Source organism: Podarcis filfolensis (assembly GCF_964270895.1).
Source record: "Podarcis filfolensis genome assembly, chromosome: 14".
NCBI classification, from domain to species: domain Eukaryota; kingdom Metazoa; phylum Chordata; class Lepidosauria; order Squamata; family Lacertidae; genus Podarcis; species Podarcis filfolensis.
In genome coordinates, this window is record NC_139616.1 from 37,753,830 (window position 1) to 37,767,313 (window position 13,484).

A 13,484-nucleotide genomic window follows, 5' to 3' on the forward strand; every position below is an offset into this window, starting at 1 on the left:
TCTTAGATCACTGGTGTTGTGTAAACTTGAGTTCCACATCACACCCAAAACAAGGATCTCTAGCTTACTTTCAGTTCACTAGCCATGAACTTGAACCATGGTTTTATTTGTCTCAGTTCTTCCTAACCCAGACTTCCCCATTTCAGATACAGTGGAACCTTGGTTGTCGAATGCTTCGGAAGTCGAACATTTTGGCTTTCGAACGCCAACAACCCAGAAGTGAACGCTTTTGTTTTTGAAGGCGCTTTGAAAGTCAAATGGCTTCCGAGGTACATTTTTCCATTTTTTCAATGGATTTTGCCGACCGGCAATTGCGCCTTGGTTGTTGAACGTTTCAGAAGTCGAACAGTCTTCCGGAACGGGTTATGCTTGACACCCAAGGTTCCACTGTAATGTAAACAAGCCAGGATCACTGCACCATAGCACAGCTCTGCCAGAGTTTATTCTCTGTCTTTCCTTTCCCTTCTTGACTCCTTCTCCTTCTATTTTCTCCCTTCCTTCCTTCCTTCCTTCCTTCCTTCCTTCCTTCCTTCCTTCCTTTTTTGCTCTTGGCTTTGATGACTGATCTTCTTAATGGCATTCTGAATTGACACGCTGCTATATGTTGTGCTCTTCTTGTTAATACTTGTTACTGCACTTGGAATCATAGAATTGTAGAGTTGGGAGGAAAACCAAGGTTCATCTAGTCCAACCCACTGCAATGCAATTAGCAATGCTAATGACTCCGTGACAGGTAGCCATCCAACCTTTATTTATCCAATGAAGGAGAGTCCACCACACTCTGCTCCACTGTCAAATAGCTCTTACTGTCAAAAAGTTATTTTTAATGTTTAGTCAGAATCTCTCTCTCTCTCACACACACACACACACAATTTCTGGTGATTTTAGAGAAGGCGAACTAAATTTTATAGATACCAAAACATGAACAAAACCATCACAGAAAATGTAGAAACTGATAACACAGCCTGAATGCCACACACTGAGGATATATTCATCAAGGAGCATTCATCAAGATTAATCAGGGTAGAGCAGCAGCCCCTGTACGACTAGAACCTAAAGGTTCCTCTACGGTAGCATCTGTCTCCAGGGATGGGAATCTCACAAGCCACCTCCTTGGTTCCTCTGCTCAGAACATAAGAAGTTCCATAGCCAACAGCTGAAAGCATCTTCTCTGGAAATTTGTTTTAATTCTGTTCCGAAAGCAATTTAAGCCATCACCATCTCTTTGGTGAAGAATTTAGATAGGGAGACTATGACATTGCACTTCCTCTCCACTTACTTGCCTCGCAGAATTGCTGCCCTGGTGAAAGCTCGAAGGAAAAGGAAACAAACGCGCGCGCACAGAGAGAGAGATCTTATGATTATCTGTCAAATAAAATTGCACGGTTCTTGGGGATAAATGGTTGATTCCAGCCCCATTCCGCGTACTTCCAAATGATAACTTATGAGATTTGGTTTTAATAAAAAAAAAAGAAAAAAAAGATAAGACAAACACAGCAGCAAGAGCTTGGGAAAGCTGCGCTTCTATTTTGCCAAACATGGCATGATTACGAATGCCCTTTCATTTGGAAGATTTCAGACACCTCAAATGCAAATTCAAAACCAGTTCTGGCCAACTAATATGTAGAATTACTCGGGCAAATCCACTCTGCTTAGTCTACCGCCGAAAGAAGAGCTGAGCAAAAGGCACGTTCAGAGCTTCAGCTTTTCATACCAAGAATCTAAGCTTAGTCAGTAGCTAATTTTTGCTACTTTCCATTGCCATCCACTCCGTTTCCTAAAGAGACAAGCCGGGAAGCTGAACAGTCTTAGTTGAAGGATTTATGAAGTCTGCTACAGGGTACTGACAGCGTCACCACAGTCCTGTCAGGAGTTCAGCCTACACTTGAGTAGGACCCTGGCAGAGACACATACCTGACTGGCATGTTCCCTCCCTCCTGGTCCATCGTTCGGGAGCTTCAAAAGCTTTCTTCAGCCCGAACATCACAGCGACCGATGCCAACCGACACCGGCACACTTAGGGATCCGCAGAGTTTGAGCACCATGTGTAACAGACCTCAGCAACTCAGCATTTTGGCTAATCTACTTTATTTACATTTATTTACGGAGCACTGCAACATGGCTCCCTCTCTCTCTAGCTTCAGACAGCAAAGAGAAAAAGAACAAAGGACAATAGTCCCCCTTCACGGAACACAGTAACACAAACATCCGTCACTTCCCACTCTGTGGAGTCAAAACATATACCGACAACAATCCCATGACTGCAATCATGGAGCAGGAATTCTAACAAGTCCATGCCAGCTGTCCAAAGAGTAACCACATCCCCAGAACAAGCATTCTTCTCAGCTGAACATAGGAAGATGCCTTATACCAAGTCAATCCACTGGTCCATTGAGCCCAGGGTGGGGAACCTCTGTCCCATGAGGCAATCCTGGTTCTCTGGGTGTCCCAGCTGGCCCAAAGAATGACACCCACCCGTCCATCAGTTGTTGCCACTGGGTGACATCAGTTGGTGAGCAGAGGGTTCAATCCTGCAGGATGACGCTTTGCCAATGTGTTCCCTGCAGGAAACACGCTGGCGGAGCAGAAGCCGACCCCTACATGGGCAGCTCAACTCTGAGAGGTGAGTGGGACTGCCCACCTATCAGTCACCTGACATCAGGTGATTGGCAGGTGCATGGCCCCACCCACCTGGGAAAGCTGGCTTGCAAGGGTGGGAGAAGTTAAAGATCTGGCCCACCAGACTAATTTGGCTCCTCAACCCCAATGAAGTTTTTTGTTTGCAGGTGTTGCTTGGATTCACATTGCACCTACAAATGGACTTCAAAAGGGGGTTCCTAGCCCACCTACTTTCAGCAGCCAGAAACACCATAACCAGACACTGGAGAGACCTGTCAGGAGTAAGCATGGACCAATGGTACCAAATAGTATGGAAAACAGCCCTACTAGAAAAATTAGCCAATAAACTGAAACTGACACGGGGACAAACAGAAGACGACGCCCTTTACCCCAGTATCGCTCCCCTTTATCACATACACAGCCCAACAAGACAATGACAATAATCCACCAACAGCATACAAATCAGTACGGCTAACCTGATCCAAAACACCCACCCACCCCACTCACACACGAAAACAAAGATCGCCAAAGCCAATCACAAACAAACAACCACACCCTAGGCCAACCCCAACCTCTCTCACCACCAAAGAAACACAAATAAACAGCAGAGAACCTGCACGAGCAACGCTGACACCAAACCCTACATACATTAAGCAAAATAGAAACATCGCCACCCGATCCCCCCCACCCCCCATCTTCCCCCCTCCACCCCTTCCCCCCCCAATGTCTCAACAAATGGAACTGATTTGTAAAAATGTTACACAGAAAAAATACGAGAGACATTACACATACTTCTGTAAAACAAGAAAATCTTTAATTAAAAAAGAAAAGAAAAAGGGGGTTCCTGGAACCACTGGTCAGCTAATCAGTACTTATAGCGAGCTCCTTTGAAGGTGTGTGCACCCAGCAACGATCAGCTGATTGGTGCTGAGAACAGCCCGCTTTGAAGCTGTCACCTGACATCACAATCCCTACTTAAGTGCTTCAACAGATGACATACAGGACTGTTGACTCAGTTTGGGATTAGGACAGAAAGACTGTTCCAGGGGGTGGAGAGACCCATAATTTCAGCCTAAAGGACTCTCTTGTTTATATGCTACAACAGCCGATATTCAAGATACTTTTGAGAAGTGTGGTGCTCGAGTCTCTCTTTGTTATTCGAAATTTTGCAGCAAAGGCTTAGATATATTTGTTGCTGCATTGAGGCTGACAGCTGACCTATTTGTATTAACACTGAGCGATATCACAAACTTTCTGAGAAATGTTAAAACACGCCTGTGTTCCGCAATCAACCTAGGAAGACTCCAGTAGAAATGACTACAGATGGAGTTACTACCGCATGTATCAATCAGCAAAAGGTGAACGGTGACAGGTTTTTGGAACCAATTTCAAAATCGAGTTGCATTATGGAGCACTGGAGCATCAACAAGACAACAACACCAAGCAGAGAAAGAAAAAAAGCACAGGAAACCGGTTTAACAAAATCTATTGAGTTGCTTACTCATCATTCAAACATAATCCATCATCCCTAAATAGCACAAAACTCAGTGTTGTTAAGAAAATCTATTCACTCTTTTTTAAAAAAGAAAAGAAAGAAAGAGATTGGAATAACATATTGGGAAAGAGTCTGCAAGACACAGAGCTTACTAATTGGGCTGACCTATTCCAGAAGAGAGAGAAAATGCACATGCTGGACTAGAACCTTGGGAACCAGGGTTCAAATTCTCAATTCAGCCATAAAGCTCACTCTTGGGCCACTCTTAGTCTAAACTACCTCACAGGGTTGTCGTGAGGATAAAAATGGGGAAGGGAGAACCACGTACCACACCCTAGAGCGCCTTGGTGGAATGGTGGGATACAGACATAGCAGTAAACAAATAAAAGTGCAACAAGCTAAGAGGAGATATCAGATTCCTTTTGTGGAGTTTCTATTTCCAGTACCCAAGACAACATTTGATCCCTGCACCCAGAAGCAAGGTCCCTAAAGAAATGGGACATCAACAGTGATAGGGCTGGTTGCAGCTCCCTTTGCAAAAAGCATCATTCATTGGGTGCTGTCATGCCTGTGTACAGCACTCAAAATTGGAACTCTGAAATAAAGGCAAAGACTGGGCTCTGAAGGATAGAACATAGGTCTTCAACCAGTGGGTTGCTGTTGCCACCATAGGATATTCCAGCTGAAGCTGACCAGACCAAAGGAACACTTCATGTGAGTTTGGACTAGGGCACGTTCTTGCGATTAGATACTCACTGTATCCATTTCCACAAGTGTGGTGATGTGGCAGGAGAAAAGAACAAACCATTTTTGAAAAATAAGATACACATTTTTGGCCGATCAGGTGCTCATGCCTCACTGCAGAACTAGTTTTCATTCAGTAGTAGTTCTGGCATTACACCACATACATTTCTTTGCAGATTGTCGTTTTAGGATTAAACAAGTGCATCATTAGCACTATTAAGTATAAATCCAAAGTGAAAATATGAAAGCAGGTCCCATGTTGCAGCTCGGGAATCGGGAGGTGGGACTCGGGTCTAGACCAGCTGAAGACCACTGGGGTGGAGGGTTGAGATCTAAGGACAACCCAGAAGCTACCAAACTTGGTTTGCTCAACCTAGAACAGCAAAGTTTTTGTGGCTTGGGCCGATTCACGGTCCCGCAGACGCTGCGGTGGGCTGGAGTGCGCACGCACATGCAAACGCTATTTCCGGCACTCCTTCCGGTGCGGAGGAGGCGTGCGCAGCTTCCCATTGGCTGCAAGAGCTTCCTGCAGCCAATGGGAAGCCAGTCAGCATTGCGGAAGGTGGTCCCCGCTCTGCTCTGATCCGGTTTAGCACGGCGTACGGGAGCCAACCAAGCAGGCGGCGGGGGTCCATGAGCCGGTTAAACGACCCCCATGGGCCACTTGTGGCCCATGGGCCTTAGGTTTCCAACCCCTGACCTAGAAGAAAGCACAGCTGGAAGGGGGCAGCGGCTGAGCCTAACATCCACATAGGACACAATCTTCCTTGAAACTTTAAATATTACAGCAGAGCTTGCAGAGGAAAGCATATGAATGGTGTCATCCTCAGTATGTTTTGTTCTTTGCCTGCCATATTTTGGTGAAGTTGCATCCAGCCCTACTTGCACTGCCGCTGCATAGTTTCTCTTCATTTCAGTGGAACACTCCACACAAATGTGTCGACATGGTTCAGCCAAATGGGTTCTTGTGAATATTATGTAGTGGGGGGGGGAACACCCTAAAACATTTGTTGTTGCTTTAACAGTGATTTTTTCTTTGTTTGGAAATAATAATCTCACTAAACATAATATGTTAACTTGTATCAAGGTAAATACAGTGGTACCTCGGGTTAAGTACTTAATTCGTTCCGGAGGTCCGTTCTTAACCTGAAAGTGTTCTTAACCTGAAGCACCACTTTAGCTAATGGGGCCTCCTGCTGCCACCAGAGCACGATTTCTGTTCTTATCCTGAAGCAAAGTTCTTAACCTGAAGCACTATTTCTGGCTTAGCGGAGTCTGTAACTCGAAGCGTATGTAACCCGAGGTAGTGGGCATTTGGGGGGTTTGTCCCCCCCCCCCACAACAGGGATTAAAGCTTTTCATTTCAACGTATTCATGATACAAATCACCTTGCATAATAAAGGAAGATAATTTGCAGTTTGCTCATACACAGTCACTTCCCAGCCACGGGTTGGTAGCCTGAGTGTTCTCCAGACAGGTCTTGGGTGAAGGAGCATCTCCAAGGAAAGGCAAGCTTCCCTAGCACCAGGCCACCTCCCACCAGACCCAGGGAAGCCACATCACCCACACTTCCCTACCTTGCTAAGGCCTGGATCTTCACGGTGTAGCGCTCTTCCTGCTCGGAAACTTTCTTCTTCAGGTTGTTGACTTCTTGCCGAAGCCCCGCAGAATGCTCCATCTCTCCGTCGAGGAGGTTCCGCAAGGAACTGAGGGGGGAAAGGGCACAGCGTTATGGACACAGCACTGTCCATCATGGCATCACACTTGTCAAGGCAGCCCTGTTTCAGTATTCATTCATCCATTAAACTTATTTGTCGCTCGTCGCCTGAAGGTCTCCAAGCGACTTACAGAAGAAGAAGATAATACAATACATTATACCCTAGGGGGAAAGGGTGGGGGAAATTACACAATACATTAGCATTTCATAGAACATAACATCCAGGGGGTAGTGGGGATATACTAGCTGTATAAGGTAGAGGGACCCCTGACCATTAGGTCCAGTCGTGGCCGACTCTGGGGTTGCGGTGCTCATCTTGTTTTATTGGCTGAGGGAGCCAGCGTACAGCTTCCGGGTCATGTGGCCAGCATGACTAAACCGCTTCTGGCGAACCAGAGCAGCGCACAGAAACACCGGTTACCTTCCCGCTAGAGCGGTACCTATTTATCTACTCGCACTTTGACGTGCTTTCGAACTGCTAGGTTGGCAGGAGCAGGGACCGAGCAACAGGAGCTCAACCCGTCGCGGGGATTCGAACCGCCGACCTTCTGATCGGCAAGCTCTAGGCTCTGTGGTTTAACCCACAGCGCCACCCTCAAATAATAAACAAAGCAATACTCTGGCCCACTAACTAGCAAATAAACAAAACCTCAACCTCATCCTAATCCAAATATCATTCATATCAAACCGACAATCCCCCCCCCTTTAAGCTCCCCACACAGAAGTCTGGTGTGAAGGCCAGCTGTTACAAATCAATGGTGTGTAAGTACAGGGTCCTTCAGGGATGGTCCAGAGGTCTCCTCTCCCTTCAGGAGAGAGCCGTAGCAAAGCAGGAAGATGGTAACACAAGTTTCACCTGCTTTGCAGTTGACCTGGCTGCTGCTCCTCTCCTGCTTCTGGGTGTGTGTGTGTGTGTGTGTGTGTGTGTGTGTGCCTGCCTGAAAATTTATCTTCCCCTTTGATGTCAAGGCCAGCTGTTACAAATTAGTGGCCCAGTTTCCTCCAGGAATGGTCCATCACCCCTCCAGGGACAGAGGCCTGTGGCCCTCTGGGTACTGTGGGACTCCCACTCCCATCATTCTTGACTACCGGCCATGTTTGGCTGGAGCTGTTAGGAGTTGCAGTTCCACAAGAACATCTGGAGCAGGCATCCCCAAACTCGGCCCTCCAGATGTTTTGGGACTACAACTCCCATCATCCCTGACCACTGGTCCTGTTGGCTAGGGATGATGGGAGTTGTAGTACCAAAACATCTGGAGAGCCAAGTTTGGGGGTGCCTGATCTGGAGGGCCACTGGTTTCCTAACACTTCTGCCATAAAGGGAACAGAGCTCTCATGTGTGCTGCACGTATCTTTGGCTTGCCACAACTAGGCATGTATAATTTTCCTACGATTCAGAGCCCTTCATTCACCTACAGCGTCTCGAGCATCTGCGTATAACAATGGGTTGTGACTCGGGAGGCAACGTCTCGATGAATCTATTCAAAAGGTGTCATCGTACAGGACGGAATGCCTCTACTGGGACGGTGCTGTCTGCAGCACATGCATGCGCTATCTAAAAACATAAAAATGTTGGCTCCTCCAGAATTACTGCTTTATTCATATGCAAATGAATGGCACTTGAAACAGATTATTAGGAAACATCAAATGGTATGAACATTCAGCAACGATTATTCAAGATGCATACCTCTAGCGATGACTCATTTCACGTTTCCCCCACCATTCCTTACTGCTTATTGGTTTAGCAGAGAGGGACACAAGGACCACGATATGCGTTTACTCCAGGGCCAGTGTAAAGGGACCCCAAACCTGTACAGGTGTGTTTCACTCAGGGTTGCTGAGCACCGGAGGAGCCCTTGCACACAACTAAGTGCACAGGGCTCCCTTCACGCTGGTACCAAACACAAGACCAGTATGTGCGCTAGCATGGAGGCAAAATTAGTGGGGTGCAAAGGCAGAAGTCTGGTGGGGCAGCATCCTTTTGACCCCTTCACATGCAAATGCAATCCAGGAATACTCCTCCCGCCCTAATGCTGTGGATATGGCATCTTAGCATGAGCTTGACCAATGCACTGCACTCTGGTTACCTGCTCTGCTCTTCCAGTTCATGCTTCCTATTCATCATGGCCACAATGGCTTGCCGAAGTTCAGCTGCGGAAGAAAACAGGGGGCAGGGAGAGAAATGGAAACTCCAGTTACGTGTCTAACACAACAAAAGCTCTGAAATTCATACCCATTACCAATGTGGTGTTTTGCTTGGTGGTGGTGTTTTTAATGTATTGTAAAATTTAGAACAGAGGTGGAGAATCTCAGGCCCAGGGGTCAAATGCAGCCTTCCAAATCTCTTTGTCTGACTTTCTAAGACTCTCCCTCACCCCTGACACTCCCTCCCAGACTATGGTTACTAGATGTCCCTGTTTCCCAGGGACAGTCCCCGGATTTACAAATCTGTCCCCCAGACAAAATCTGTCCCTGGAATGTCCCCGGATTTCATTTAATGTCCCCGGATTTATATTTTAAGTGTTGTAGATTTATTAGTAGGGAATGAATGTTGTGTGATTGGTTCAATGGCACAAGATACATCATATGGGGACTTCCGGCAAGGCAAAATGGCAGGTGCCACAGCAGTGAGCAGCTCCTGAAGCCAGCCAGAGCCAACTGTACTACCAGGCTGGCTCTGGGCTGCTGAGACTGCCGCTGCCACTGCCGAGGGGGAACCAGGGATGCCCGGCGCATCAACTGGGGAAACCGCTGGCCCCCCCATGACCCAAATCAGGCCGGGAGCAAGAGCGCCTAGCCACCTGGCCAACTGCCCAGCAGTGCTCCAGGGCCTGTAAAAACTCCGGAGCCGACGCAGGGAGAAGGAGCAAAGGAGAAGGAAAAGGAAGAGAAAGAGGTAGGCGAAAAAAGAGGAGAGCCCCGACCTTGCCGCGCTACTGCTGCCACTGCCACCGCTGAAGAAGAGAGGTAGGAGAGCACCGGGAGGGCAAGGACACGTGGCCGAGCCCAGGCCTGACCCGAGCCTACTCCATGGCAGATAGCGCTCCAAGAGATCAGGCCGGGGCCCAAGGGAAGGCTGAGTGACAGAGGAGACCCAGAAGAGAAGATATTACTTCTTTAAAAAAAAAAAAATTATTTTTTAAAAATATTTTTTTTTCTCTTTTCAAAAAAAAAGTGTCCCCAGATTCTTTGAAAAAAATCTGGTAACCTTATCCTAGGCTGCTTTTGTCTGCCTGGAATGAATCCTTAAACTCTGATCATGACTCTCGGTTGCCTGAAGGTCAAAGAGAGTTGTGCAAGTGTACAAAGGTGCCCACTGTACGCAGGTAAATTTTGCATTATTGCTCTGCCCCCTTTTGCCTCTGGCCCCAGCCACTAATGGCATGTGGCTCGCAGAAGATTGCCCAAGAAGGGGCTGAAAAAGCTTTAGATGAATACCTAAACCACAACCACCCTGCCTGCAAGCTTTTGGAATCAAGAGAGAGGCTAAATAATTTCCTCCACAGATATCTGATGTCCGCGACATTTGTGTTATGACTCCCAATAAGCATCCAGGCCACGGTGGAAAATACGGATTGTCCGAAAGCGCCACTGAGTCTTGGAACATTTCGCTTCCAAATGGCTTTGTGTGACAGATTTATCAGTAGGAGCAGGAATACAAACAGAACTCAGAAGAACGTGTGCTCAGGAAGAGACATGCTTTAGTACAGATGTACCCCTTCTCCAGGGCACGTTATTAATTTAAAAAACTCTCGGTGGCTAGTCAAGGATTAGATAAGGATAGTTCACAATCACCTCTTGAGAAGGAGCTGTAAAGTGAAGTCATCTGTCAGCATATATCCAGATATACTCTTGCCTAAGACCTTAGTCTCAGATTGCTTCGGTAGCTCAATGCCAGAATATAAATTTGATTTCTCTGAGTGGTGGTGGTTTTTTCTTTTTAATTTACAGATTAATCTGACACATTATAGGGAACAGAAACATAACAGCTTATGGGAAATAACATAGGAAAAGCTTTAGACCTGCCCCAAGAACCTTGATAATGGGGACACAGCTCTTGTATACAGACAATTGAGCAGTTTTTAATACTGGCTTCTGTTGTTGTTGTTGTTGTTTAAAAAATGGCTTAGAATCTAAAAAACAAAATGGGATCTATCACTTAGTGATGGCCTCATCCTATGGCCATATTTATTGGGGAGGAGTTGTTGTTGTTGTCCAATTGTATATACATTACCCAATGGCAAAAGTAAAAAAACGAAAACAAAAAACCTACTCCTTGCTTCCTCTCTGTTGATGAAAAGGTTACTCCACAACAAACAAAGCAATCCTATGGCTCTTTGCTCAGAAGGAAATCCCACTGGTTTCAATGAGGCTCACTTTCAGGCTTGTGCATAGGACTGCAACCTAAAGCGATACTTTCAAGACTGGTGTTTCGGGAAGATTGGTGGATTTAAGCCAAAGGGGGACGAGCTCAGTGGTGAAGCATCTGCCTTGCATGCAGAATTTCCCAGGTTTAGCCCCCAGTGGCATCTCCAGGTAGGGATGGGAGAGACTCCTGGCCCCCTGGAGAGCTGCTGCCAGTCCGTGTAGACCACGGCTAGGCAAACTAAGGCCCGGGGGCCAGATCTGGCCCAATCGCCTTCTAAATCCGGGCCGCAGACGGACCGGGAATCAGTGTATTTTTACATGAGTAGAATGTGTCCTTTTATTAAAAATGCATCTCTGGGTTATTTGTGGGGCCTGCCTGGTGTTTTTACATGAGTAGAATGTGTGCTTTTATTTAAAATGCATCACTGGGTTATTTGCGGGGCATAGGAATTCGTTCATATATTTTTTTCCAAAATATAGTCCGGCCCCCCCAGAAGGCCTTAGGGACAGTGGACCGTCCCCCTGCTGAAAAAGTTTGCTGACCCCTGGTATAGACAATACAGTACGCTCCTAAGCGATCTGATGCAGATAAGACCATGAGAGTCGCTACGCTTTTGAAGAGCGGAAGTTCTGTGAGATGCGTTAGCAAAGCACATTGGACAAAAAGGGGGGAAGAGGTGCTTCCAGACTTGGCAAGGAAAGAAATGAGGAGCAGAAAGTCCTCTTTCAACAAAACATAGGTTGCAACCACTGCCTTTAAAACATAACAAAACCCTGCTGTCAAAAACCACTTGTAGCTGTGGGTCTTGTGGCTTTTATTATCACACAGTACTTCGTATTATACACCTGCTACATGTTTATAGAAGTGAGTTGCTACGCAACCAGCTGGAAGTCTCCCTACTCAGAACCCGTTCCCTAGTAATAGAAGGCTGGAACACCATATATTAAAACAAGATACTTTGCAAATGCATATATACATAGACATAGCCACTGCCACTCAGTGTAGACAAGTGCTGAGCCAGACCAAAGCTCTGATCAACACCAGGCAGCTAATATGCTCCAATGTATTTCACCATTATTGTATATTAATATATTTCAATTATTCCAATTTGTCACAGCATCTGGGTACGTATTTGGGAAACTAGCAGAAAGTTGTGGATTCACAATACGGTAGTTGCTTGTGTTCACGCATGACTACTGCCTGCAAGCCTGCTTCTAATTATTGTTAGAAACTGTGGTTTGGCACTAACTACAGTTAGCAAAATCGCCAGCACACAGATAACACGAACCACAGTTAGCTGCAAAATGGAAAGGGGCAGATGGATGAAAAGGAAGAATCAAGCGAGCAAACGGGGCTAAGAGATCAGACAGTGTTAATCCGCACTAAGCCACTGTGAAATATAGGAAACAGAGAGCACCATGGCTAGAAATATCACTCCAAGGTGAAAAAATTCTAACTTTCAGCAGGCTTTTACTGTTTTGTTTTATTGCTAAGGGTTTTGGTTGCAATTTTTAGATGGCTGATTTTTAGTTGCTTTATACTGGTGTTTGTGCTGTTTCCCTTTTGATAGTGTGTGTTCTTTCTGGGTTTTCTTATGCTGCGAGTGCTCCGCAGGCAGAAAAGGAAGGCATAGCTTAGGTCACAAGCACACCCTACATTTAAAGCACTCTTATACCACTTTTAACAGTCATGGAGAATCTTGGGAGCTGTAGCTTTGTTCAGAATGCTGACCTCACAGAGCTACAATTCCCAGCACCTTTAAACTACAGTTCCCAGGATTTCCCATTACAGTTGTACCTCGGGTTACATACGCTTCAGGTTACAGACTCTACTAACCCAGAAATATTGCTTCAGGTTAAGAACTTTGCTTCAGGATGAGAACAGAATTCGTGCTCTGGCGGTGCAGCGGCAGCGGGAGGCCCCATTAGCTAAAGTGGTGCTTCAGGTTAAGAACAGTTTCAGGTTAAGTACGGACCTCCGGAACAAATTAAGTACTTAACCCGAGGTACCACTTTACTGTTTAAGTGGTGTAAGAGAGATTTATCTGCATGGTGTTGCTTGTGACCTCACTTACAGGAAGCCACGTGGCACCAGGTTAAAGTAGGTCAAGCTTTCATCGCTCTAGGGACCCTCCTGATGTTTTGAACTTGCAACCCCCATCATCCCCAGCCAGCACAGCCAAACGGAACTGTAGGCCAGCAACATTTTGAGAGCCACAGGTAAGCCTCACTCTTATTACCAGGAGTCTGCAACTGCCGCTAGGAAAATTAGAGCAAATTATATAGCCAAGGTAGTCACCAACTGTAAAGGAGATGAATTTATTTGACCCTATCTACATCAAGCTATATTCTATCTTTATCACCAAACTCCGAATATAATTGCACACAGTATTAATTAACATTATTTTTAAATATATTAGTGGCCATGTGATGATTTTAGCCTATAAATTTTATTGTTTAATGTCCTAACCTGTATAGGTAAAGGTAAAGGGACCCCTGACCATTAGGTCCAGTCGTGGCCGACTCTGGGGTTGCGGCGCT

At 46.1% G+C, this 13,484-nt stretch overlaps 1 protein-coding gene across 8 annotated transcripts in view; it reads right to left on the reverse strand.

Annotated features, from left to right (window-relative positions):
• SNX29 (sorting nexin 29) overlaps window positions 1–13,484 on the reverse strand; it is a 213,430-nt gene that overhangs the window by 169,047 nt on the left and 30,899 nt on the right. For all 8 annotated transcript variants that reach the window (XM_083585054.1, XM_083585060.1, XM_083585057.1 and 5 more), the window contains 2 exons: window positions 8,663–8,726; window positions 6,436–6,564 (listed from right to left, as the gene is read on the reverse strand). In XM_083585054.1, coding sequence (XP_083441180.1) covers window positions 6,436–6,564; window positions 8,663–8,726 — 193 coding nt within the window. The remainder of the gene's footprint in view (window positions 1–6,435; window positions 6,565–8,662; window positions 8,727–13,484) is intronic.